At 38.4% G+C, this 25925-nt stretch overlaps 3 protein-coding genes across 3 annotated transcripts; all 3 read left to right on the plus strand.

Annotated features, from left to right (window-relative positions):
* The first annotated feature begins 2290 nt into the window (after positions 1-2290).
* On the plus strand, positions 2291-5258 carry si:ch1073-398f15.1 (cardiomyopathy-associated protein 5). Its single transcript, XM_055231864.1, has 2 exons — positions 2291-2482; positions 2647-5258. The coding sequence occupies exons 1-2, from the start codon at positions 2367-2369 to the stop codon at positions 4853-4855; spliced, it is 2325 nt and encodes a 774-aa protein (XP_055087839.1). The 5' UTR covers positions 2291-2366; the 3' UTR covers positions 4856-5258.
* A 542-nt stretch (positions 5259-5800) lies between these two features.
* On the plus strand, positions 5801-8124 carry dtwd2 (DTW domain containing 2). Its single transcript, XM_033989483.2, has 6 exons — positions 5801-5987; positions 6274-6364; positions 6471-6565; positions 7076-7268; positions 7339-7467; positions 7577-8124. Exons 1-6 carry the CDS (start codon positions 5818-5820, stop codon positions 7754-7756), a joined length of 858 nt encoding a protein of 285 aa, XP_033845374.1. The 5' UTR covers positions 5801-5817; the 3' UTR covers positions 7757-8124.
* Positions 8125-8236: 112 nt separating this feature from the next.
* On the plus strand, positions 8237-15182 carry LOC117391718 (cytotoxic granule associated RNA binding protein TIA1-like). The gene is made up of 12 exons (XM_033989615.2): positions 8237-8430; positions 9102-9198; positions 10189-10287; positions 11302-11356; positions 11441-11528; positions 11610-11685; positions 12713-12818; positions 12944-13042; positions 13120-13204; positions 13285-13423; positions 13978-14120; positions 14204-15182. Exons 1-12 carry the CDS (start codon positions 8405-8407, stop codon positions 14337-14339), a joined length of 1149 nt encoding a protein of 382 aa, XP_033845506.1. The 5' UTR covers positions 8237-8404; the 3' UTR covers positions 14340-15182.
* The last annotated feature ends 10743 nt before the right edge of the window (positions 15183-25925 follow it).

Raw genomic sequence — 25925 nt, forward strand, 5'->3', positions numbered from 1 at the left:
ACAATAGATGTTACATTTGGATGAATGATGTAAATCAAAATTAGGCTGATTTCATGTTGGTTCATGTTTTCCTCCTGGAGCAGCCCTGTTTCAACTCCTGCTGGTCCATTGTCCAGCGACAATGTCCAGCTGATCCATTCATGGAGATCACTCTCACTCTACTCTTTGCGGTTGACTCGCTACCACTACTACTACTACTACTACTATTGTGAAAAGTCATGCCAACATCAGTAGCATCGCCTATATCTCACCATACACACAAAAATGGATCCTCCATTGATGCTGTAGTTCCTCGTTTTACATATCGCATCATTTCATAATAATTTCTCATCACGTAATTTAATGATAAATTTGTGTCATGTTTTAACATGAAACTATCTCATAATTTCATGACAGTATCACATAATCTTGAGATATTATCAGGTAATTACGTGATAGTATCACATTATTTCATGATACTATCACATTATTTTGTGATAGTATCACATAATTTTGAGATAGTATTAGGTAATTTTTTATTATGAAGTATGACAGTTCTACGCTGCTGTAACCTCAGTATTAACCAAGCTATTAAACAAAGTATTATAGTAGTCCTAGTCTCCAGGTATCACACACACCTGGTTTCCATTTTTTTTTTTTTTTTTTCCAATAGCGTCTAAGGCAGGTGACCTAGGAACTCCAAACCAGATTATCACAGTAGACCTTGTCCCCAGGTGTCATGCACATTTTTTGGTTTCCAGGATTAACTGTTTGTGGGATTATAATTATTAAAAAATATTTTCAAATGATAAATAAATAAATAAAAAAATCCTCAAAGGGTTAATTCTGGAAACCAAAATGTGTGGGTGATACCTAAGACCTAGGACAACTATAATAACTTGGTTTGGGGTTCCTAGGTCACCTGACTTAGAGGTTGTTGAAAAAAAATAAAATTAAAAAAGTCATTGATTTTCTATTAAAGAAATTCCTAAAAAGCCCACACAGGGTTCATTCTAGAAACCAAGAGGCGTGCATGATACGTGAGAACTAGGACTACTATAATAACTTGGGTTGGATTTCAAACCTATAAACTCTTTAAGACAAAAACTGGTTCACCCAAAGGACAAAACCCCGAGCCACAAACAAAGTAATGTAGTCTACTCCATTCAGTGTAGTGAAGAGTGCAGTGAGCGTCATATTGGAGAAACTAAACAGCCACTCCATAAGAGGATGTACCAACACCGTCGTGAGAGCTCCTTGGGACTCCAGTCTGCTGTACATTTCCATCTCAAAGCTTCTATCCACTCCTTTGAAGACAGTGAGGTACAGATCTCAGCCAAAAAAAAAAGAAATGGTTTGAGAGGGGAGTTAAAGAAGCTATTTTTTCAGGAAAGACAATCATTCAGGGATGGGGGCCTTACACATCATCTATCTCCTGTTTATAACTACATCCTCTTATATGATTATGTGCACAATACATTCAATATATTTTCGTTTGTTTGGAGTTTTTTTTTCATAATTGCGTTTGATCATTTCTAGGGATAAATGTTTTAATCAAACGCTAGTCACTACAACAGTAATTTATTGCTGGTCCCTAACCCGCGGCTCTTCAGAACACGCCTCCCCGCCCCGTGTGAGCCCCAGCGGGGCACAGTCACTGGAGCCTCCCGCTGATGTTACGGAGGAGAATATCCAGCGTACAACGTGAAACCAGCTTCACCCGAATTAAGTTGTGAATTTCAAGTAGAGAGAGGACAAGAGATCTCCATGGCTAAAATATTTCTTAAAAATCCTCAAACAGAACAAAAATCACAAATAAACTAAATCTGAGTTTGTCAGTGTTTAGTGTTACTGTCCCACTGGCAGGAGGTAATGGGATGTTTACATCTTATTCTATGGGCACTTTACAGTCCATATGACATTTTGTGTTACTAGCAGGTGAACTATTCCAAAACTTCCAATACTATTTTGTAAACTTGTGCAGCCCCTGGCCACATATCAGAATAAATGCAAGAATAATTTCTGCATGCATCCTCAAAAATTGAGTGGAATTGTGCAAAATTCCTTAACATGCAAGTAGGAATGCATATTAGCAGATTCACAATCAATTTAGCTTTGCCATGTGACACTGCAATATATTTAGGTTCAATAATAACAAAAACAACCTTGTAGTGGACTTAAACACAATAATTCTGAGTAGGATATATAAACAGATGATGGATTAGTCATTACATGTAGCAAATACCTCAGCTGAAACACTGTAAGACTGGTCTTCTATTTCAAGATTACGCTGAGCATGTAAACTTGTGTCAAGCTCAGCTGCTTAGAACAGAGCAGTTGCTTCGTCTTGCAGGGGCGATAGGATAAAACATATTACTACAATAACAATGGATTCGTGTACAGAAGACCTTTCACGAGCAGAAGAAATGACAATGTTGACACATGAAGATATATCTGAAGAGAACATTGAGACTTGTGATGAAGTGGAAAATCTACAAAATAGGTAAAAGAGCTAAATGGGAAAACTAGGCAATTATATAACTAAAAAACTGTTTCATTATTATCTCATTGGCATGTGGCTTGCAACATTTTTAAATTGCATGATTAATATATTGACCTGCTGTTATGTCTTGATAATTATTAGCACTTTTCATTTACTTTTCCAAGTTTCCTTGAGGCTGTCCATGATGAAAATATTCAACCAAAGATGCAGTGTCTAATGATGGACTCATCCTTCTCCATGGTAACCATGCAAGGGGAAGACAGCGGCATTGAATGGGAGACAACTCCAAGTCGTTGCAATACACCCTGGGCATCTGAGGCTGGGACTCTCTCTGCAGACGTCAACACAGTCAGAGCCACGGGGCCTACTCCTTCAGCGGCCTATTCAGCCGGCAAAATCATTTTTGTCATGGATGAAGAGTTAATCTCAAGACAAAAGAAAACAAAAGAAAAAGGACATGGGTCTAAAGGGAAAGGGGGCATACCACAAGACGTAATATTAGGAAGTTCTGACAACATCTCTGGTAGACCAGAACTTGTTGGTTTCTCCCAGCCCAATGTCAAAGCAGATATCGATGAATGTGAGGAAGAGATCAGAAATCAATCTGAAGATAAAGAGCAGAAGTTATTTAGGCTGGTATCTGAAGGTTCGGAGATTCTGAACATTATTGTCCCTTCTAAAATGGTGACAGTAGATGAAGAGGAGAGCAAAGAAATAGAGGACAATTTGTCATATTTGGAGGCAAGTAGTGTTGTTAAAGCTAATGAGGAAATCCACGATCAAATATTCGAACTGCAGAATGAGGAGCTTCAAGTGCCAGTTCATTCAGACCTTGGCGCTGCAGTTAGTCCACCTATCAGTGCGCAGTCAATGGATCCACCAGGAGCCCCAGTACCCAAACTCTCATCAAAGGAACCCCCTAATGTGGATTATTTTGAAGCCTTCACATTGATTGATGCCCAGGCTCCAGGTAGCCCTGCTGTTCCTGAAAAAGAGCAGTCTAAAGCAGAAGAAGCTGATAGAACTCTGGACAATGAAAATTCTTGTCAGCCTAAAGTCACCAGCAGCACTATACCATTATCTCCAGATGAGGAAAATGAAGACGACATTAGTTTGGTAGAAATTACTAGTGAGCTACTGGACGAAGTCTTCTATGGCAACCCTGACAATTACAATAAAACATCTGATAAAGCTAATGACAATAAACGTGTACCTTCTAGACTTTCTTTAAAACCAACTGGTGCCACATTGTTTGGAAGCCAAGAAGATATTTTAACTCCAATCTACCTACCTGAAGGACCACCAAAGATTATTGACCCCATTTTGCTAGAGGAGCCCAAAGCTCTGGCCTTTCTTTACACAGATCTCTATGAAGAAGCAACAGGAAGTCGAAAAAAGGAAGAGGATACAGAGAGCCTGTCCTCTGAGAAATCATTTCACAGTAGGCATTCAGATAGAGAGGCCAGAGGTTACTTAGAGAAGTACATGCTAATAGATGAGACACCGGTATTAGGAGCACCACAAAGTGAAAATATCCACTGTCCTAAGGATGCACCCCGGATAATATCTCAAAATGTGTATGAATTTGAAGAAATGGCTTCCAAACGAGAAAAAATTCAAATACCAGATTCTGAAGAAGAAGTAACAGACTTCTTTAGATCTTGTGCTGATTCATCTCCATGTACCTTTGAGCCATTGTCACGTTTGGCTGAAGAGGATGAAGATCAAACAGCAACAAAAAACAAAGCAAAGAAGAACAAGAAACATGTAATAGTGACAGAAAATATACCAGAAAGCACGACAGACTCCCTTGATGAGTTTCCAATCGATGATCCTGATTGGGAAAGTGCTTTTGATGATGTTATAGCTGTGCCTGAAAATGAAGACAATGTGCAGCCACATCAGCAACCACTGCAGCACATGGATATGCAGCTGCCTGTTGCTCCTCCACGGCAGAAAGCCTCATCACGTCAGAAGGCTTGTCTTGACTTGGCACCTCTTACTCCTGTTGACATACAAGAGGAGATGGAAGCTGGTGCAAAAGAGGACCGTGAGGAAGAGAAAGAAACAGCTTCCCCTGCTGAGACAGCTGATGAGGGAGATGGAGAAGACACAAGCAAGCCCTTTAGTGAGCCCGCCTCATCACAAAATACAATAACACCTGATGAACCAACTGATGGAGAAATTGAGCCAGAAACAAAAGGCGTGTCAAATTCCCAAACAGAGGATACACCTTTTGAAGAAAACAATGAAACATTAGAGGCAAATGTGTCAGAAAACATAACCACAGAGTCAACTGAAGAGATGACAGAAGAGAACAAAACAGTTCCACATGATGTAGCCAAAGAGACTGGGAAATGTATAATCCTTTAGTATAGCACCGTTCTACACTGTCATTTGTCTTAACATAATGGTAAAACTTGTGGTTTCTCCGCTTTAAAAATGATGTGTCATTTTAAATGTGTGTGATTACGATCTGTCAATAAGCAGTGTTGTTAAAAGCCCATCTGAAGTGATCATGCAGATCTTGAGCCAGTATATAAATAGACTAAGCTTTCCTAAATATTCAATGGACACCCTACACCACATCTCTGATACCAGTCTTCCCACTTATGTAATGTGTAAAAAAACATGTTGCTGTAGTGGAGACATATTCATATTTTTAAGCACTTCTAATGAAAATAAGCTTCTGGTTGACAACATAGGGTATCACAATGTATTAGAATGATCTGTTTGAAACGTTTATGTCAATAAAACATGCATTTGTTTGTATTGCACAGAGTTTTATATAATAAACAGGGTATTGGTGGTTTTCATATTTTAGTATGTGATGATGTCATACTGCCAGATGTGGGGCAAGAGCCAGTTTTCCAATAATTTATTTTGTATATATTTTATTTTCATATTTAAAAGGTAAATCTATATAAGGAACATGATCATATCCATTTGTGACAAGACCCTAGAGCATCACGTTTCAACATAGATCTGCAATAACTTTTATAATAATAAATACATTTTAGCTGCCTTCCATCTGTATAATATTGGTTCTGCCCATATTATTATTATTATTGAACTGTCATGAAGTCATCAGAAACCCAAAAGTCGATAAAGCTTCCAAGATCCACCTTTTTTTTCACTCGCCTTTTTGTCATGTTTTTCACTCACTGATTTAGTAAAAACCAGTGTGTGAACATGTCTGAGTGTGCACGGTGTGATTCAGTCTGTCCCACGTCCTCTGACTCTGCCCTGCGTCGGTTTGAGGACGTCACGTGACAGAGGTGCGTTTATGAGCACTCGGAAAAAGGAGCATTTAGCTAGCCGTAGCGAACACGAAAATGGACAGCGGTGTGTTTTGTACGTCAAACAATTCTGGTGAAACAGAGAAAAGACTTTGTGATAATAATTCTTCAGTTGAGGCAGACAATGTGCTGGAGGACGCCTTTGGTGAGCTGACTGTCCTCCCTGTAGAGACCGAGGACAGAAGACCAACGTGTTTAAGATGCCGGTGAGAGCAGTAAGCTAATGCTAGCCAGCTGGACTTTCATTATTAGCTAATATAAATACCGGTTTTGTCCACTTTAAGTTATAAAAAGAGGGATTTTAAAGGACGAGGAGGTAAAATTAAATAATAATCAATGTTAAATAATAAACTTAGCATACCTGAATGTAAAATAAACAACAGTTGTGTGAAATTGCTCGAGGTTGCATGATGTTGTGTTAATCGCTCCCAAAACTTATTTCAGTGTCACTGTGAGATTGATTTGGATTGATTCATCTTTTCCTCCCTGTAGTCGTCCTGAGAAGGTCTGTCTCTGTCCCTTTCTTCCACAACAACCCCTTGATGTGTCCACGTGTTTATATATTGTGCAGCACCCTAATGAAGTAAGTGTAACTTTACATACATATGCATGATTTTGATTTGAACGTTTCAGAAATTGGTTTATTTTAAACTGTCTGCTACAATATTAAAACCACTCTCCTAACACAGGAAAGCAGAGTTCTTCGCACTGTGCCTCTTCTTGCTGCATGTTTGCCTCAGGATAAGTGTAATGTGATTGTGGGAAGAAGATTCAGTGAGGAAAGGTAAGTGGCCTTCAGCTGTGAACTTATAAGATACATTTCCATCACAACATGCCAGTAAATAATTAAGTATATTCATGTTGTGAAGAAAATATTCTTATCTTATGTCTTTAAATCCATTTGGTCAAACTAGACATTAACGTCTATGAGGGCTCTGTCTCCATCCCACAGGAAACTCTATGTTGTTCTACCTGTCTAAGTGTAAAAGTTCATTATCTCATGGGTGTGAAACAAACGTCACTCTGCTTTGAAATGTATGCAGCATTGTCATGTTGGTATAAATACTCAGAGCTCAGATGCTCGGGGTTAGACTAAGGACCGGAGAGAGACTTGGGACGACGGAAGGCTTCCAGTCTGTGTCCAGGGCAGGTCTGGCCTGTCCTGTCTGAACTGTCCATATCTGCTGTAACAAAGAATAAACCTTTTTGTATTTCATAACTCACAGGGGTTACTTTGCATCTAGAATTGTAATTTGTCCACAATAATGTTTATGATTTTTACTTATATTTTTAGATATCCAGATCTGGCTACAGTTTGTCAAGACAGCAAAACACTAATCCTGTACCCGGGACCAAATGCTCAGAATCTGGAGGAATTTGATGAAGAGAAGCTTAATACAAAACATAATGTTATTCTCATTGATGGTACTTGGAGCCAGGCCAAAAACATGTTCCTCAAAAATCCTATGTTCCATTTGCCCAAACAGGTAAAAGATGAAGAACTAAAGATTATTTTCATTATCTGGACTTGTTATGTATTTATCATTTGCATTACAGATACAGCTCAACAGAGTTCTCTCAAGTCAGTACGTTATTCGGACTCAACCGTCTAATATTTGTCTCTCTACACTGGAATGTGCTGCTGTCACTTTGTCTATCCTTGAACGGAACGATAATATTCAAGAGGTGAATGTTTACTTTATTATTGCGATTTAAGAAAAGAAAAGAAAAAGTAAATTTGGTTATTACAAATCATTCCAAATAAGATGATAACCTTATGATTTTGCCCCTCCAGGTCCTGTTGAGGCCATTACGAGCCCTCTGTTCTTTTCAGTTGCAACACGGTGCTCAGATTCATCACAGTAAGGAACATCTTCTTAAGACTGGCATGTATGACAAACCAATGCCCAAGAACAAACGCAAGATAAAACGCATGGAAAAACTTGTCAATGATCGTCATATTTGCCCCAGATGACACAAGAGTCAAGAACGTCATACTCATTCAATTAATATATATTTTTTTAAGTTAAGTTTTCCTTTTTATTGTGTTGATTTCATTTTACAGAAACATGACGAATAAACAAGAACCCACTAAGGGTGTATATGTGTATCAGGTTTTATATTTATTATAATAAACGGTGCCTTTTTTATGATGTAATCCAGTCACCAAAGAAATACATCTGAGTTCTTTAAAAATCAAACAAATAGGTAGGGTTGGACTGTGGAGTGAAATGTATGAAGCACATGGGGCTGGTTCAATGTGAAGAGTTTGAATGATAAAACTATGTGTCTATGTCTACTTGGTTTATTACGCGAAATAAACTTAAGATATTGAATAGTAGGTAATAAAATGTGTTTTCTGTTGTGTTCCGTGGATTTGTTGTCTTCACTGATCACGTTATCTCCACGTTCACCCCGTTTGCTGTGGTTTCCTCCTGCGCGTGCGTGTTTTGTTGTGCGGCTCGTGCCATCATCTGTGTCGACTGCCCATTGTTCAGACTGGAGCTAAAAGCGGCTGCAAATGACTTAATACTGACGAATCCTAAAAAAAAATCCACGCTCAGAGACAGACGCTGCAAACGTGGGGATTTCATCAGGGTCCTCGAGCAGTCAGTGAAACACAATGGACGACGAGCAGCCCAAAACCCTGTAAGTCTGCATTACATTTAGCTTAGCCTTGTAGACATGGACATCTCCTCCAAAATCCACCCTGCATCCTCACCAAATATCACGCGACACGTCAGTACAAATACAGCTGCAGGACTGCTTTCAGATCCGGTTAATGTTGATGTTACCCATGATTACATTTGTGCATTTATTCATCTGAAAGTAACAGCACCGATTGTAACAGTTTGCAGGCCAGATGCAGAAATTAAAATGCATAACAAAAACAAGATGGTAAAGCGACTGCCCTGTTATTACACCCTAAATACACTCTGCATATTCAGATCCAGTGCAGCAAAATAAAGTTTCTGTTTTTGTCTCTATATCCAGGTGTGCAAACTATAGCATCTGGTGCACACTCAGATTTACCAACTTCCTTCTTCCTTTTTTTTTTTTTTTTTTTTTTTAAAATCCAGGTAAAACCAAGATAATCTATTATAATGCTGAGATGGGGGCTTATTGTAAATTTGTAATACAATGTTATTTTGTGCTTTACATTTCATGATATCTAATCTATAAAAATCTGTCTGATCTTTGTTATTCACTTAAAAAGCTAAAAACGTCAAGAAGGCTGATTAATGTTGGGTTCAGCTGATGGATCTACTTCCAAAAGTATTAAAAATAATCTCATAATTCTTATTTCTGTGTGTTTTTAGGTATGTTGGGAATCTGTCCTGTGACGTCACTGAAGCCTTAATCTTGGAGCTGTTTGGTCAGATTGGACCTTGCAAGAGCTGCAAAATGATTGTAGATGTAAGATCGGCGTCAGCGTTCAAGTTTGTCTTAAGCGTGCACTATGTAACTTTTCTTTTGGGGGGTCAGCTACGAACTTATCACCATGGTGATGATATTGCTTTGTCTGGAATTTTCCACAGTATGGCACTGAACTAATTAATCTATCTTGCATTTATTCATAGTTTTATTGCTAAAAATACTTTGCTGTGAGCGGGGCGCCTCTCCAATAATTTAGCATCAACTCCTTGTCTCCATGGAGATAGGTACACTTAATGTCATACTTTGAAACATTCTTGGCAAAGCAATAACATCTTCCTGGAAAGAAGTCAGCAGCAGATCCTTCTCTAAGAAAGTTGCACAATGCACCTGTGAGTAAGTCTGTGGGGGTGATTTTTAAAAATAAAAATGGCAGTAATATTTTGTTTTAATTTTATAGGGGACGTATAATGTAAACATGATTTTTATGAGCTTTTAACCATGTTATAATGGTGTTCTCTAATTAGATATAGGCATACTCAGTGTTGTATTTTGGTTTGTTTAATATGTTTGAGACTTAGGTGGACAGAAAATGTCTGTTTTATCTACCCCCTATTGCTGCTCACTGCTCTGTACTTTATAATAATACAAAATTTTGAACTCTGGATCATACATGTAGGGTTGAAAAATGTCACGTAGCCGGACATTTTTCAATAAAAACACATAAATGAAGAGGTTGGCTTATCATTACTGTCTGGAAATCAAAGAACCAGTTTCAGTTAAGATGTTTTAGATCAATATTGTGGTTTTCAAAGAACAAAAGGTTAGTTTAATATTAAAAACATAAAAGTGTTCATAATATGTCTTCTTTAAGTAGTTAGTGCTATTTGTGTTCATGTAACACAAGCGATGACTTTAATTTCATCTTTGCAGTTTTTTGGACATTGGTAGATAAAATTTAAATAATATGTTAATTAATGCTGTTTTTCCACTACATTTTATTTATTTATTTTTGTATCTTTTCCATTACAGACTGCGGGTCATGATCCATACTGCTTTGTGGAGTTTTATGAGCATAGACATGCCACTGCCACAATTGCAGCTATGAACGGTCGGAAAATATTGGGTAAGGTAAGATACCATTTCTCCCGACTGAATGAGACACAGAAGAGCGAAGGCAAAAAAATAAACAAAAATAGTCATGTTTTTGTATGAAGGTCTGACTCTCCTGCCCCTGCCTACTTGTGTGAACAAGATTTTTCTTAATTTATGTGGGGCTCTGTTAGAATAAACACACACACACACACACACACACACATACTTGTTGTTACAGAGTTGGTGTAGAGTAAGATATCGACTAATTATAAGATAAACGATGACAAAAAAACAAAAAAACCTGAAAAGAAAACCGTATTTAATTTGAAATGTGTTGACTACCCAGTATTTATTTAAATACACACCATTTATACATTTCTATCTAATAAAAAACATATATATACATATATCTGAGTATGTAGTGCAGTTACACAGTGAAAATAGACACATGTGGTCTGTTGCTTGATGCTAGTGCCCATTTGAAACACTTTTAATTTTTTAATTCAAATAATAATTGTTTCTATAAATGTTTCACTTGTGTCAAAATCTTCCAAAGTGGTTGATTGCGTTGTGGCCACACTGTGCATTATCTGTTTAGTTAGTTTTGGTCTTTTTTTCCTGGAAAGTTATTTCCTTAAATATTCCTAAGCACAATTTCACCGCAATCAATTCTGTTGAAAATATTTTATCCTCAACAGGTATTGAAGGACCATTTGAGGAGTATAACAAGTTCGTAAAAAATCACTTGTTTGTAAGTCCCTTATTATTTGGACCTCACCTCCTACAGTTTAACTCCAATTCCTATTGGTGTGACATAGAAAATCTCCTGATTACAAGGGTATTCCTTTTCTCTCCACTCTATTTTGTCTTTGTTTTACAATCATTTGTAAATATCTGAAAATGCAACAGCTCTTTTAGTTCTGGAAAATATGAATGCAAAATCACTTATAAAGCCTGAAAACCTATGACAAACTGGTGTGTTCAAATATTGTCTAAACTACACTGACTCAAACATTCCCTTCTTTTCTTTCCCCAATCAATTTTTTGCAGGAAGTCAAAGTTAATTGGGCTACTACACCAACAAATCAAAAGAAAGACACAACGAGTAAGTACACAAGTTCATTTACACATGAACATGATTAAATTGTGAAATGTCTGCTAGACTACTGATTATTATTTCTTGTTATAGATCATTTCCATGTTTTTGTTGGTGATTTAAGTCCAGAGATAACGACAGAGGACATCAAAGCAGCCTTTACGCCATTCGGGAAAATATCGTAAGTAGTGTCATAAGTTAAGATGAAATCAACAAAAAGTGAAAAGGATCTGATTTTCTTAAGTGATATGTTTTTTTTCAGAGATTGTAGGGTTGTCAAAGATATGGCTACAGGAAAATCCAAAGGCTATGGCTTTGTTTCCTTCTTCAATAAATGTGTAAGTGGAGTTTTATATAGACCCTTTGCCTGTCTGAAGCTGGTATCATAAGGATGTATTAGTATCATAAGTTTGTTCGAAGCAGTGAAGTGAAGTTCCCGTAAGTGCTTTCCGAAATTGTATACTAAAAAAAGAAAACTAAAACGAACAAGCACTATTTTCACATCAGAATAGTATTCTTTCTTATTATTAGACCTGAACGCCAGAAGCTGGCGAAGGAAGTGAAACGAAGTGCCCGTCAGAAGAGATCCGCATTGTGAAATAGGAATGTATGAGCATTTTCTCAAAATGTATAGTTTATTATATTTTAGAAACTGAACATTGTTTTCGCATCGGAATATTATTTAGGCCAGAGCCCTCGACAGCTTTCAAAAAGCATATAATATGGTGTTGCCGTGGCAACGGATATATTGTTTTTGCTAAAAAAATATTTTTAATTGGGCCTATTGCTTTCGTAAGGATGAATACACAGGCAAAGCATGGTCCCTGTCCTAAGGCTATTTAAAGTGAAAAAGGGCTGATCTTTGCCGCTTGCGGCTATACTTATTATTATTATTATTTTCCTTGTGACCAAACCTCCCATTTTACACCTAATGAACAATGGTGAAAACAAACAAAAAATTGCCCAAAATTGAACCTCTAATCTCTATTTCTATTTGTTTTTTTTTAAATGGAGCTCCCACCAAAAAAAAGCATCACTGCAGCATTGTTTTTTTTACTGTAGAATCATGAAATTTGATACAGAGGTAGATCATGACAAGACTAGTAAAAAATATTACCACTCAACCAGATATCTGCCATATTGGATCCATATTGGTCCATCGTCACCCGAACAGTCTCAAATTTGGTCAAAATTGACCCCAAGGTTGAGGCATCAAAAATTATCCAAATCTTTGGCATTAGCGTCCTCTGCGAGCGCTTTGGGTAGCAGTGGACGAGGGCCTATCATTGCAGCGTGAGGCTATATTTTTATCCATTATTATAATATATCTGTTATTTTATGCTTTATATTTTATGGTCCTATTAGGATGCTGAAAATGCCATTCAGCAGATGGGAGGGCAGTGGCTGGGAGGAAGACAGATCAGGACTAACTGGGCCACAAGAAAACCTGCTCCAAAAACTACAAATGAAAGTATGTTTTAGCAATTTATTACTCTTAAAAGTTATTAACTTAACACTGTCTTGAAAAACCTGACATGTCTGTAAAAAAAATGTGGTACACTTACTAAATAGTCAGCATTTTTCATATAACCAAAGCAACCAATGCCAAGCAGCTGTCATTTGATGAGGTGGTCAACCAGTCCAGTCATAGCAACTGCACAGTTTATTGTGGAGGCATCACATCTGGTCTCTCTGGTACGTAACATGTTTTTAGCTGTAAATGCCAGGCAGCAAATCCTTCTGTTTAAAAGTCTATATCTCTCTATTTTTAGAACAAATAATGAGACAGACTTTCTCACCATTTGGCCCAATAATGGAAATCCGTGTTTTTCCTGACAAAGGCTACTCATTTGTTCGGTAAGCTCTTTCACATTTAGTTTACAAAGGATATACTTATAATTTACTTATTGAATGTATTTTTTATATTCTAAATGCAGATTTAACTCTCATGAAGCAGCTACTCATGCCATTGTTTCAGTAAACGGTACTTCCATCGAGGGCTATGTTGTCAAATGTTATTGGGGGAAGGAAACAACAGACTTGGTCTCCCCTGTACAGCAGATACAGATGCCACAGGTAAACACTATGCTCCAAGTTTGTACTGAGTTAGTTGGGCTGTGAGATGTTAAGACAAGATACAGTTATGTTCCGCAGTGGTTCAGTTGTAGAGCATTCATCCACAATGCTCTACAACATAGCTCCCCCTACTGTTGTGTATTAGCCTCAACCAGGCTATCGTTTTTGATTTGAAAACTTCACATTGGATTTTTACACTGTCCACCATTGTATTTCCTCATCCGTTTTGATTTAAGTGACAGGTTTCTGTAATTATTACTGTGTTTGGTGGTATAGTACCTGTGGTAAAGCTCATCATCGAATTATCATAGTTTTACATCAGTTATGTGGCAGTTTGTGGAAAAACACAGAAAGTATCAGTGAGTTCTAAAACACATTACCTATGTCATCAACACTGCATAAGGAAGGCCTTTTTGGCAATTTAAATCGTGTCTAGGAATTAAAATTATAAACTACACCAACTAGATAAAACTAGGCAAGATTTTTAGTAAAAATCTTAAATATAAATGTTAATGATGATGTCTGTTTCATTATATATTTTTGCATGCCAACAGAACACAGTGAGCTTCGCAGCACAACCCTATGGCCAGTGGGGTCCGTGGTATAACACGCAGCAGATCAGTCAATATGTTCCCAATGGCTGGCAAATGCCAAGTTTTGGAGTCTATGGACAGTCTTGGGATCAGCAGGGTTACAAGTACGCCCAACGACAGTGCATTTATTTTTGGTGCCTAATTTTCAACCTTTTATTTATATTTTTGAGTCTTTTTTCTGTTCCAGTCACTTACATGCTGGAGCGGGCTGGACTGGTGTAGCGACGCTGAGCAACGGCTTGGGGGACACAGCACAGGGGGTGAATGGCACGGTGCTAACCACTCAGACGGGCATGGGAACAGCTGGCTTCCACACGCACTGAACTCTGGCAACACAAGCTTTCCATAGAGCGGGTGTTGTACTCGCAACCTCTCTGTATTACAAAAATGCCCTTTCATGAGGAGGGTTTTTCTCGACCGTATCGGCCTTTAGCTTCACCTGTTCCTCACCTGTACTCCTATGCACTTCTTTAGTGGCAATTTGTTGTCTTGACCATTTTCAAATGGACAATGGCCCCAAATGAAAGAAATAAAACTGATAGTGTGAATCTTCATTTTTACCCTCTCCAGGCCAAAGAACAAGATCAGAATTTGAAACCAATGGAAAAGAGGTGTGGTCAGATGGTTATAGCTCATTCCTTGGTAACAATTTAAGAGTAATTCATTACGCTATTTTCCTTTGAAAATGCAACCTAATCTATTCTGCATATTCCCGCTACAAGCCAGTTTTAGAGTAAATCACAGCACAAAAGGGGGGAGGGGAGACTTATTACCAAGTCATTTTTCTGTGATTTAGTTATAGACCTGTTGAGGCTTTAACCAATCAAGTCCTGACTGTCCAGCTGTCTGTTACTCTCTGTAACTACAGACTTGAGACCCTGCGCATGAAAAGAAACATTCAAGTTCATTGCTTTCTCTTGATTCAAAATGAACTATGCCATGTTTTCAAATCCAGAAAATATTATAATTACTCTTCATTTTCTTTGAAGGAACTTCAGAATGTTTAATTGTTAATTAACTTTTTTTTTTGTGTTTGTATTTTGGAATTATTTTATGAAATTGTTGCCATTGCCATTGTTTGTCTTAAAATCTTGGAGTTTTGTGTTACTGAACATGCTTTGTTTCTACATCTCATTAAAATGCTCATACGGATTTTGTTATGCAACAACTTTTTCTCATGTGACTTCTGTCAGCCAATTGAAAGTGTTAGAAGCACAACGCCGTGTTCAGGACTGACGGTTAAGAGGGAAGAATCCAAATCCAAATACACCAATTTACTCTGATTACTCAAGTTACTATTATTGAATATGCATAATTTATGGATAGTTATGTTAGCTTTAAATGATAGAATCACATTTGTGTGCTTTAAAATGCGTTAATAATAGAGTTCAAGTGGGTGCAGTTTTTAATATAAACCTTTATATTACAGGTAGTGCGATATCTCTTTGAAATGCCTTCTTTGAGGACAGGAGCAATAAGAAGTGTGTACTAGAGCAGTGGTCCCCAACCACCGGGCCGCGGACCGGTACCGGTCCGTGGATCAATTGGTACCGGACCGCGGGCCGTCCAAGAAATAATTAATTATTTCTGTTGTATTTATTATCTGAGTCTGAACAATCGTTTATTTTGAAAAAACTTTTATTTTGAAAAATGACCGGATTCTCTCGGTTACATTTCCGTCACTTGAGCACCGACAACATAACCACTTAGCGTTCCGACGGCCCGCGCGCGTTACACGTTACACCTTTACAGCAATGTACGTGTATTTCTGCGTCACCCACACAAACAATCTACACATCAAATGAAAGCTACGGCATTCATCTTTCTGATTATGTAAACCATTTACACCTCGAATCACCACAGTGCTGACAGGACAGCCGTTTTTACAGAGAAGTCAGAAATGTGAATCTGGACTTCACTTACCATTGAGGCTCTGGTTCTGTCAAACATCAACATATTCACACAAAGTTGGTCTCATTCGTTCCGTAAAGCTCCAGAGAATATAATCCAGTCAAGAAATTATGTCCACAAAGGAAGTTAGAGCCTCCATGTCCAATCTGCTGCAGGAAAGTGAAATCTGTTCCGTCACTTCTCCGCGTAAAAACACGAGACTGGATATAAAGATCCGCGCGTATTGTGTAATTTTACGCAGCAGTTTTGCGTTTTAAACATGACGAAACGGACAAAACAAAGGAAGTACGGACCGAGGACACTGTGGATGTTTGTACAAGTTAAACTAGAGGCATCTCGGACCTGGAGCGGTTCATGGAACCGAGGGAAGATCTCATGATGGACTCAGGAGCAGAGGACCTTATGTTTTGATGGACTGGATGCTGTTCCTGATCGGTAAGCGTGGTTTATTCTGCTATTAATTTAATTGTGGGTCAAATGTGTATCATGTGTAATCATTAGCATTAGCATTAGCATTAGCCCCCCCCCCCCCCGGTAAAAAGGTTGGGGACCACTGTACTAGAGGTTATGCAAGTGATCATAGAGACCAAGGGAAAGGACAAAAAGAAAGTCAAGGAATGGTGGACAGTAGAATGAGTGGAAGGGTACACAAATGGGGGTTTGCCCAGCTGACAACTGACACTGCAATACAAGATGGCACCACCCATTCGATAGGTTTAAGTACAGGCAAGTCAAACCAAGAACATATGCAATCCCACATGTCCAATTCTATGCAGTCAGTTGACACTTTCTGTGAGCTCATTAAGCCATTGAGTGCCAATGCTACTCCACTCCTCTGACCTTAAAACGCTCACTTCTGGATCATTTGCAGGTGTCTGGAGAGGACAAAGATGAGCTTTGGAGACCAGCTACTGAATCTCCAGGACTGTTAAGACAATGTGTGGCCCAGGAAATACAGGTGGTGAAATATCACACAGACTCAGATCATCCTCTGGGTCTTCTGTATCTAACAAGGCTGACGCACAAGGTGAGCACCATAAGGACCTCTTTCAGCGCGCTTGTCCATTAGGCAACACTCTGAAGTCAACAGTGACACAGAGAGCACTTCACAAACCTGTCTGGACTTCTATGTGTGTGTGTGTTTGCCAGTGACAGCAAACTTTGCATATTTAATCAACTTTACTAATCCCATTTCAGATCATTATAGACTCTCTGTCTGATGATAGGATATAATGTGGACATTGATGATTAATTGCAATATAATAGTTCCATTTTCATTTCATTTTTGTTGCACAAAGTTTCCTATAATTTGGAGCTTTCTTCTGAAAGTCCTTTGAAGGAGACTAAATCAATCTACTCCTATCATTAAGAGACAAAACTTCACCTTGACAAATCTTTTCCTTGTGAGTTTTACATTTTTTACAATATTTTTCTGAGTGGTATTACTCTCTTAACCTTGTTTTACTCATGATAAATCAGGTGGTTGCTGTGTGTATGCAGCTTCCCACTGCCTTTCAATTTTTCTCAGGGTTAAATCTGTCTTTATTGCTTAAGACTCACTCTATGGACATCTGTCCTGATGGTAATCATTTTAATCCTAGTGCTATAAATCCCAATCCAGTGCCACACTGGCCACAGACACAGAGTATATTGAAATATAAATCTGATGGATCACTTTTTTCCCCAGTCGCTTTGGTGCATTGTCTCAGATTAGACCTTTTTAATGCTTCTATCAAAATAATTCACTCAACCAGCATAGCACAATATACTGATAGTAAATAACTGGATTTAACCAAAGTCACTATCTCACTAAACACATTTAAACAACCAATAACCTATTTATTTTACTGCCTCATTTATTTTGTAATTTTCAGTAAGTGTTTGGGATGTGAATGAACATGTTTGGGTTTTCATGAGAGAAATTAACAATATCAACATCATGTTACCCTTCTGAAGAAGGATGTAGAAAGCATCTGAAACATGTCAATGTATGTGAAAACAGCACATGTTAAAAATAACATTGTAAGTATGTTTAAAAAAAAACAACAACACTTTTGTCTCATATTTATGTGTCATTGTCTAATGTTTACTAAAACAAACAGAATAATTAAATTTTGCTTAATGAACAATTTCACTGTCACAATTATAAATATATTTATATTTCTATAACACAGGTGTATTCTGTATCCGGTGAAATGTATAGGCCACAGTCGAGGTATGACCAGTGGTTTAATTTTAGTTTTATAGTTATTCCCATTAAATATATACAAATTTAAATATGTTTCTTGTTATTTGACTTGAACATAAACATTATAAAGCAACTATGTGTAGGTACCAGCAGATGGCAGCAGACATCCGCGCTAGAAATAAACAAAAGCATAATCCAAGACAACTGACCACAGCACACAGAACAAAAGATGTAATCTACTTCAGGAGCTGCCCAAACTCCAATCACACAGCATTGATCCATTCAAGTTGGATACTCTGTTATTATATTCTTGAATGTATGTTAAATGTGTTAATGTGCTCAGATTCAAAGCTAAGTTTGATCTTGACAATCAGAGGTAACAGCAAAACTGCTTAGGCACTGAGCATTTCTGCATTTCTCAAGACTAGATCAAACTTGAAACATAATAGCCTGCCTCCCCTGCAGCCGTAACCTGTCCCCCAACAGACAGTCATTCAAACAAAACAGGCTGCAAACAGGAGTTCATGAATTAGGTCCTCTCTTAACTCATTAGCCCAAGGCTGCAGTGTAGGAGGAGCTGTTCAGCTATAACAATCAAGTTAACAGTGTGTCTATACCCAATAACCTCAGTGTCCTTGTGTCGTTTGTTCAGTTAACCAACCAGACAGTACGGGTCCTATTCTAATCAACAACTCAATCCACCCCTGTTCCCTGGTTGTCAATAACTGTGCTACACTCCATATTGACTTAAAGGGAGAGGAAATCAGCCTTGGATGATGGATGAGATGGATGACTTGTATTGTTTGTTTTCTTTGCAAAAGACCCACAGTTGAGTTCCATCAATACAACCATTTTATTCCTGTAATCTGTCTTTGCAGTCATCTGAAGCCATACTAATGAGCATTGGGTCTGTTGTATGTCACCCATGCATGTGAAAGTTTCCCTCCTCTCTTTGCCTGCCTTCCGAGTGAAGGCTTCCTGATTGTTGTGCAGAGTGGAGTCATCAGCAGATCCATCACAGAGCCACTGCCTGAGGTAACACAGGCCAATTATGTCCATAAATAATAATGGGAGCATGCACTTGGCGTGAAGAGTGATGGGCACATCTCACACCTCATTTACATGGTCGTGTTTGGTGGCCATCAACTACGTCTTTCAGACTATGTAATGTTCCGTAAAGGAGTCTTTGGAATATGAATATATATATATATATATATATATATATATATATATATATATATATATATATATATGAAAAGCCTAACCAACTTCTATGAAAATCCAAATTTTGTTAGCAGGGGGCCGAGACTCAGATATGTTGTTGTCATCTTAAATATAGCAACACTGTCATGATGATGGAGTTACTTTATTATAGTAGAGACTTTGGCCCTTTTAACCTCAGTGTATTTGTTGAGGTCAGTGTTTTTTATAAAGTGCCCTCTGAGGGCTGGGGCAGTTGATAGTAAAATGTTGCAGTGTGCACACATGTGTCATGGAACTGATAAGGCTGCTTGTTAATAGTGTTTCATTACCCCCTTCAGACTGTTCTCATTAAATAAACATCCTCCTGTCACATCCTTCAGGCAGTGAGGAGAGGACCCACTCACTGTGTCACGCTGTGAGTTCAAACATAGCCTCTGTGGAGAGCAAAAATCAGCAGCATCAAAAGATTTCATTCCATTTTCAACCTATAATTAGTCTGTACTTCTAGTACATTCACAGAAAAAAAGCTCATCAAAACTTAAATATTGATGAGATTGTAATTTTAGTCTATTATAGAGTTGAGAAGTAACTGAATATATGTATCGAAATTACACATTCAGAATACCAATTTTGAGTAAAAGTTTTCCAGTACAGTTGCTCTTTCATTTGGTGGTATTCAGAATACAGATACTTTCTTAACTTAAAAAGAGTGCAATGCAGTGTTCTATCATGTGATTTTGTCTTTGAACTGCGCAGTATTGATGAGAAAAAAGAAAGCACAGTTGTTGTGAGTGCATGTGTGATTTTTCTTTCTCAAATTAGAGACAAATTAATGCATAACAAATAACAATAATAAAGCTGTTGTAATTATATGTTATATTTTTATAGCCTATTATATTATAATGCAACTCATGTAAATGTACTCCAAGTATTTAGAACACAGTACTCTGTTTTTTGTCATTTAATAGAATAAGTTACAAAATACATTTCAGTCCAGGTATTCAGTATTATGTAACTAAATACAATTTCAGAGTATTCTTCCCATCTCTATCCGTACTATACATAATTAAAGGGTTCACAATCATTTATAGTTTGAGCTTCTGCCACTTGAGGGCAGTGTACAGAGAACAGTGACTCTCCACAGTGTGCACATATCCCATGGAGCAGGTGTCTCTACTCCACAGAACAGAGGATAACTTCAATTCTTGTTCTGTCCAAGGTTGGTGATCATTAAAATAGTAATGAAAAACATCATGTGAAGCAACTTTAATCACCTTATGTTTAACTAGCGAAAAACCTAACCCAAGGTTGAACTACACGAAACAAAGTCAGTAATAGTAGTAGTAGTAGTAGTAGTAGTAGGCCTTGTAGTATTATTATGCATGTCCAGTGGCAGAAGGCAGTTCAGTTTGAGCCCACATGAATGGAACATGGAGTTAAAACTGGTTTAGGGATCATCACTCTACACCCTCTACAGTAGGCTAATCTAACATTAATACCTAAACCTACATTTATTAATAAAGTGTGCTTATATAGATATATACAGTAGTCAGTTTTTTAGATATAGGCCCGATTGAGTGCTCTGTCAGTCTGGGCACTATGGGCTATGAGCTTTTGTGTGATCTGATGCTTCTGTTTTTGTAGCATGTTCTGTTTTCTCTGCAGTGGGACGAGCCTGGGTCGGTCAGTGGCCTGTTGGTGGTTTCTTTGGTCGGGCAGTGGCTGGTTGGTGGCTTTGTTGTTCGGGCAGTGGAATTGGCCTGTTAGTGGCCTCTCTGGTCGGGCAGTGGCCTGTTTGTGGCTTCTTTGGTCGGGCAGTGGCTTGTTGGTGGCTTCTCTGGTCGGGCAGTGGTCTGTTGGTAGCCTCTCTGATCGGGCAGTGGTCTGTTGGTGGCTTCTCTGGTTGGGCAGTCCAGAAGCTCCCCAGTGGTATTACACATCTGGATTTACATTTTTTGAAGACAGTGGGTTATCTATAGTTCGCAAGAGTAAAGTTGACGCACAATATTAATAGAGAAGAGTTTGTAATCTTTAGATTTACACACATTAGCAGATCCATGCTTATTTTTGACCTATATATTACTTCACTGTCAGGTTAAAGTCAAGGTCAGGGAACAGTTGAGTTTGTTAAGTTTAGAGCTTTGGAACATGGAACACTAGTCCCGTCTTAGCTTTTATCATTTCATATTGCACATCAACAATTAAATCAACATATTAAGTGCATGTTTTATTCTTGAGAACAACCGATAACCCACTGCCTTCAAAAACAAGAAAAAGCCTGAGTCATAACACTTAGGGGGAGGTCATGGACTGGCCTTTCTCAGAAGCCTCCCAAAGGCCGATAATAGACCAAAAAAGCCACTGTTCGATGTCGGCCTCTCTCACTCCACACCTCAGTCCTGACTTTAAGTTTACTCTCATGCCTTCCTTTTCTCTTCCCTGTCCTCCCTCCGCTCCTGCTTCAATGCTCCAGTCTGACTAATCTGTGCCCTCATCCTCTCTGCATCTATCAGGGTGCTCTCATTGTTTTGACATCTAGTTAATTCCTGGCTCATGATTTATCAAATTCTTATTACCGCTTGCTGAAAGCCTCATTCATTGTCCTGATATATGGTAATGATAGTCCCGATGTGGCTGCCAGGATTGCTACAAACCTTCCACTTTTCCCTTTGTGGCTTAATTTATTTAGTAAACTGTTTTTCTATAGCGTAGTTTTTGTGGTTATCATGGGCTGTCTTTTATTTCAAATGTAAATAGATACAATGCACCATTTTGTATAAAGGAATATCTTGTTTATCTTGTCCCTGCTTGTGGAGCATAAAGTGTATATTCAAATGTTCTCCTTAAGTGTGTCTAAGATGCCTATGGGCAGACTTGTTTCTACAGATGCAATGATCCAGCTTTTTCAAAAAACACATTTTCTTAAAACAGACTCAGATCCAATGTGTTATGTAATGGAGCTACACTATTTTCTGGCCCAGTAAATAGTCTTATTGAAATCCAAATCCACTTTATTTATATAGGCTAGCACATTTAAAAAGTTTCCAAAGTGCTGCACAGAGACACAGAAACAATGAAAGACACCGATAATAGGAACAACCAGGATATCGGCTGAACCAGTATCTTGTTACTGATACCAGATCCAGACAATTTTTCAGGATCTGTGAATACTTGTTGCTATAACTTGTGTCAAGGGCTTTAAAACAACATACATGTTTTTGGGTGATAGTAATCTACTGGAACTTTGGCTGTTATAGGTCTATTACAATGCTCACAATGTTAAAATCTCATTATTGATTCAAGCTAACCAAAAATGTTGTACGGTACTTAATATTTAAGAATACTAATATTACAAACCCTAATCATTTAGTTTGAAGTTATAGACAGCCTAATTTTACAACTAGTACCTTTTAGCTTATCATCAGTTTTCTGACACATACTGTTCTTTCTACTCTCTCTCTGGAGTCTGGATAAGGACAGGCCCTAGGGTAGAGCAGGTCAAGCATTAGCACTACTATCTAATCACTAGTGCTGCTCTCTTTTTGCTCTGCTCCCTCTCCTGCTCTCCTCTGACAAGTCATCTGTCAGCAGGCTGTGGCTCTGGCCTCTCCATTAGAGCCATGGCACCTGAGTATTTCTCTCTCTCATCCAGACACCCCTCATGAACGGGAGATCAATGCTGCCAGCTCCATGCATCATTTGTCACAGCACTGCCCTCTCCGTAATGAGCTCGTCTGGCTCCTGCTCTTCCTCCTTCTCATACCCCTCATCCCTCCTCCTAACGGTTTCACCTGAAACACTTTCTAGTAGAGTATGTTCTTGTTCCAAACCAAAGACTTCTAAAGCAGCAGCTGTAATTTTCTTTCTATTTAGATCAAAGTCTATTGGTCTTTTCCAACTGGCTGAGCTTGAAGAAAACACACAAAAAAGTTAACCACTTCAGTTAAGATTGCACTTAAACATAACCTGTAGAAATATAATAGTCATGGTGAATGTCTGTGGTGTATTGAATTTCTCTACAATCTTATATTCTTAGCTTTTGCCATAAAACATAAAATAATGCATGAGTGTGTACATGCATATGGACTTCTAAAAGTACTTTATAGTTTAGATTATTATGATACACCTGTAGATTCAAAAGCTTCAAGCTGATCATTTGAAAAGATCGACCAATTCCACAGCCCAAGTGTCTTATATACAGTAGGTGCAATGCACCAGACCTGCACAAGACACTTGTATTAATCCTGTATTTCTTTACCCAGTGTCAGTGATGGATGAGGAATTCTTCAGTTGTACTTCAAATTGTTCTCTCCTTCAGACACTGAAATGTTTGCATCAGCACATCAAGCCAGCCTGGGCTGTAAGTAGTATTATATCATCATTATGATTTTTGAATCTGTGTTTTACACTCCAACATAGAGTTCATCATAGTTATGATGATATTAACATTTACTGGTTTAATACACTTTGTTTTTGAGACAAGGCATTGATCTTCTGCTGTGTGTTTAACAGAGAAAGAGTATAGCCAGTTGTTAGTACAACATTTATGAGAACGCTAGTATGGATTTCATTCATACTCAATAACCACCTAATCTCCATAATGTTCTTCCATTAAAATTAACTTTTACAGATTACCATCAGTCTTGTCTTGTGAGTTACTGCTGGGGAAAAAAAACAACACACATAATATTTCCACATAATATATCAAATTCATCAACTGGACTAGTACTTTTTGCACATCGTATAACTGATAAAACTCTTCTTTAGTCTTTAAGTGTTCAAAACAAACCAAATAACTTATTTTGTTATCATGGTTAGCTTGTGTAGCCTCTGTGTAAATAGCAGTTACATCAGTGCTTCATTTGTCCTTGTGTCTCAGTGCTGCCCCTCACTGGTGTAGTCTGTCTCTTCTCTCCTTAGCTGTCCAGCTGGCCCATTCCTCACTGTTATTATTGGATTTCATAAAGCCAGAAGGGGGCATACATCACATCTCCCTCCCTCATTCACACTCATTCTTTCATTCATCTTTTTCCTTTTTAATAACTCCCTCTCTGGTCTTTGGCCATTAATAAAAATGAACTCACTCTGGTGTCGCTCCATGCCCCCCATCTCTCTCACTCTGCCTGTGTCTCGCTCATCAATCTCTTCTCAGCTGGCTTCTTTTGCCGCACACTCCATTGACCCCCATCCTCAAAGCCACACCTCTCTTCTTCTCATCCTCAACGTCCTTTACCTCAATCTCTCAAGTTCATCCTGCTTCTCTGTCCATTTCTTTACCGCTGACACAGAAGTCCATCATGGCGCTGCAGCTTCGGACAGTGGCACCCTCCCAGCCCCATCGCCCTCGACAACACTGTCATTTGTCAGGAGTGAGAAGCAGAAATCACTCTCTCCACTCCTGTGCCGGCCACCGCCACTTATTGCACTATCCATCACACCTGGCGTTTGGTCGATACCAGTCCTTCCCCTCAGCCTCTTCAGGTCCTCACTGTTTCTGTTCACTTCTGTATCTCACTGCAGATTCAGCTCATAGTAAAAACAGTGCTGTCAATCTCTCTGTGAACGGTGTGCACAATTTGACTTGAATAATGTGCTTGCAATTACCGGTAAGGTTGAAATTAAAGTTTTTGTCCTCTGCTTTTGGCCCATCCCTCAGTCCGTGCTTGCCTGGCCATACTTGACAATACTTTACAATAGAATGTAGTGGTTGGTCAGGCAAGCAACCTCCCAGATCACACATTGCTGAGGTTAGTGCAGATTGTTGGCTGGAAAAAAACTTGTTATAGGTGACAAAATGATAAAAACTAATCCAGCACAAGAGGAAAGTGCATTGAAAGGAATTATGTGACAAAAGCGGTGGGGTCCTGTTAGACTCGGAAAGGAAATTAAAAATTTGCTTTATATTTGTGCTAAGTCTTCATTGTCTACTTTTTTAGAATTATAGTTTTCGTTTGCATTATATTTGCAGTAATTCGAAAGAGCATTATGTTGACATTGCTGTTTTCAATTCAAGGGAGGGTGTTATTTGAGTATGAGGATGTAATAAGCAGAGCAGGTAACTTTTTAACTGCAGGGAACTTTCCACAGGCAGCCGTTTGAATTGATAGTGTTATTCTTCCAATCCTTCTTCAGGTGGGACCCAGTAAATGAGGCCAGGCAATAAGGGTGGCAAACAGTGGCTGTAATTCTGCTCCAAGCAGAGGAGTCGTTAAGCACCACTCCCAACCTCCCAGATCTTAATGCTTTTCTAATCTCCTTTGCTCTTGCTAATTCTTTGCCTTCTATACCACATTAAACTTTTTCACAGCTTCTTGGCAATGAATTAAATTAGACTGGATGTATTGAGCAGACTAACCATAAATTGGCCTTTGCTGGCCCCTCTGGTGTAGGTGGGATGCTGAGAAAACAGTGCTTAACTAGCTGCAGGTGCAAACTCAATGCAACAGAAAAAAAGGGACAGAAAATGAGAGAGCTTTAGAGAGACATGCGTACCACCAGTCTGTAGCCATAATATCATGTTATAAAATGCCAATATCAATAATGACATTTTATCAATAATGACTCTTGATAAGTGACACAGTACGTGCTTAAGTTGACATATTGAGGC

This window comes from Periophthalmus magnuspinnatus, chromosome 23, assembly GCF_009829125.3.
Source record: "Periophthalmus magnuspinnatus isolate fPerMag1 chromosome 23, fPerMag1.2.pri, whole genome shotgun sequence".
In the NCBI taxonomy this organism is placed as follows: Eukaryota; Metazoa; Chordata; class Actinopteri; order Gobiiformes; family Gobiidae; genus Periophthalmus; species Periophthalmus magnuspinnatus.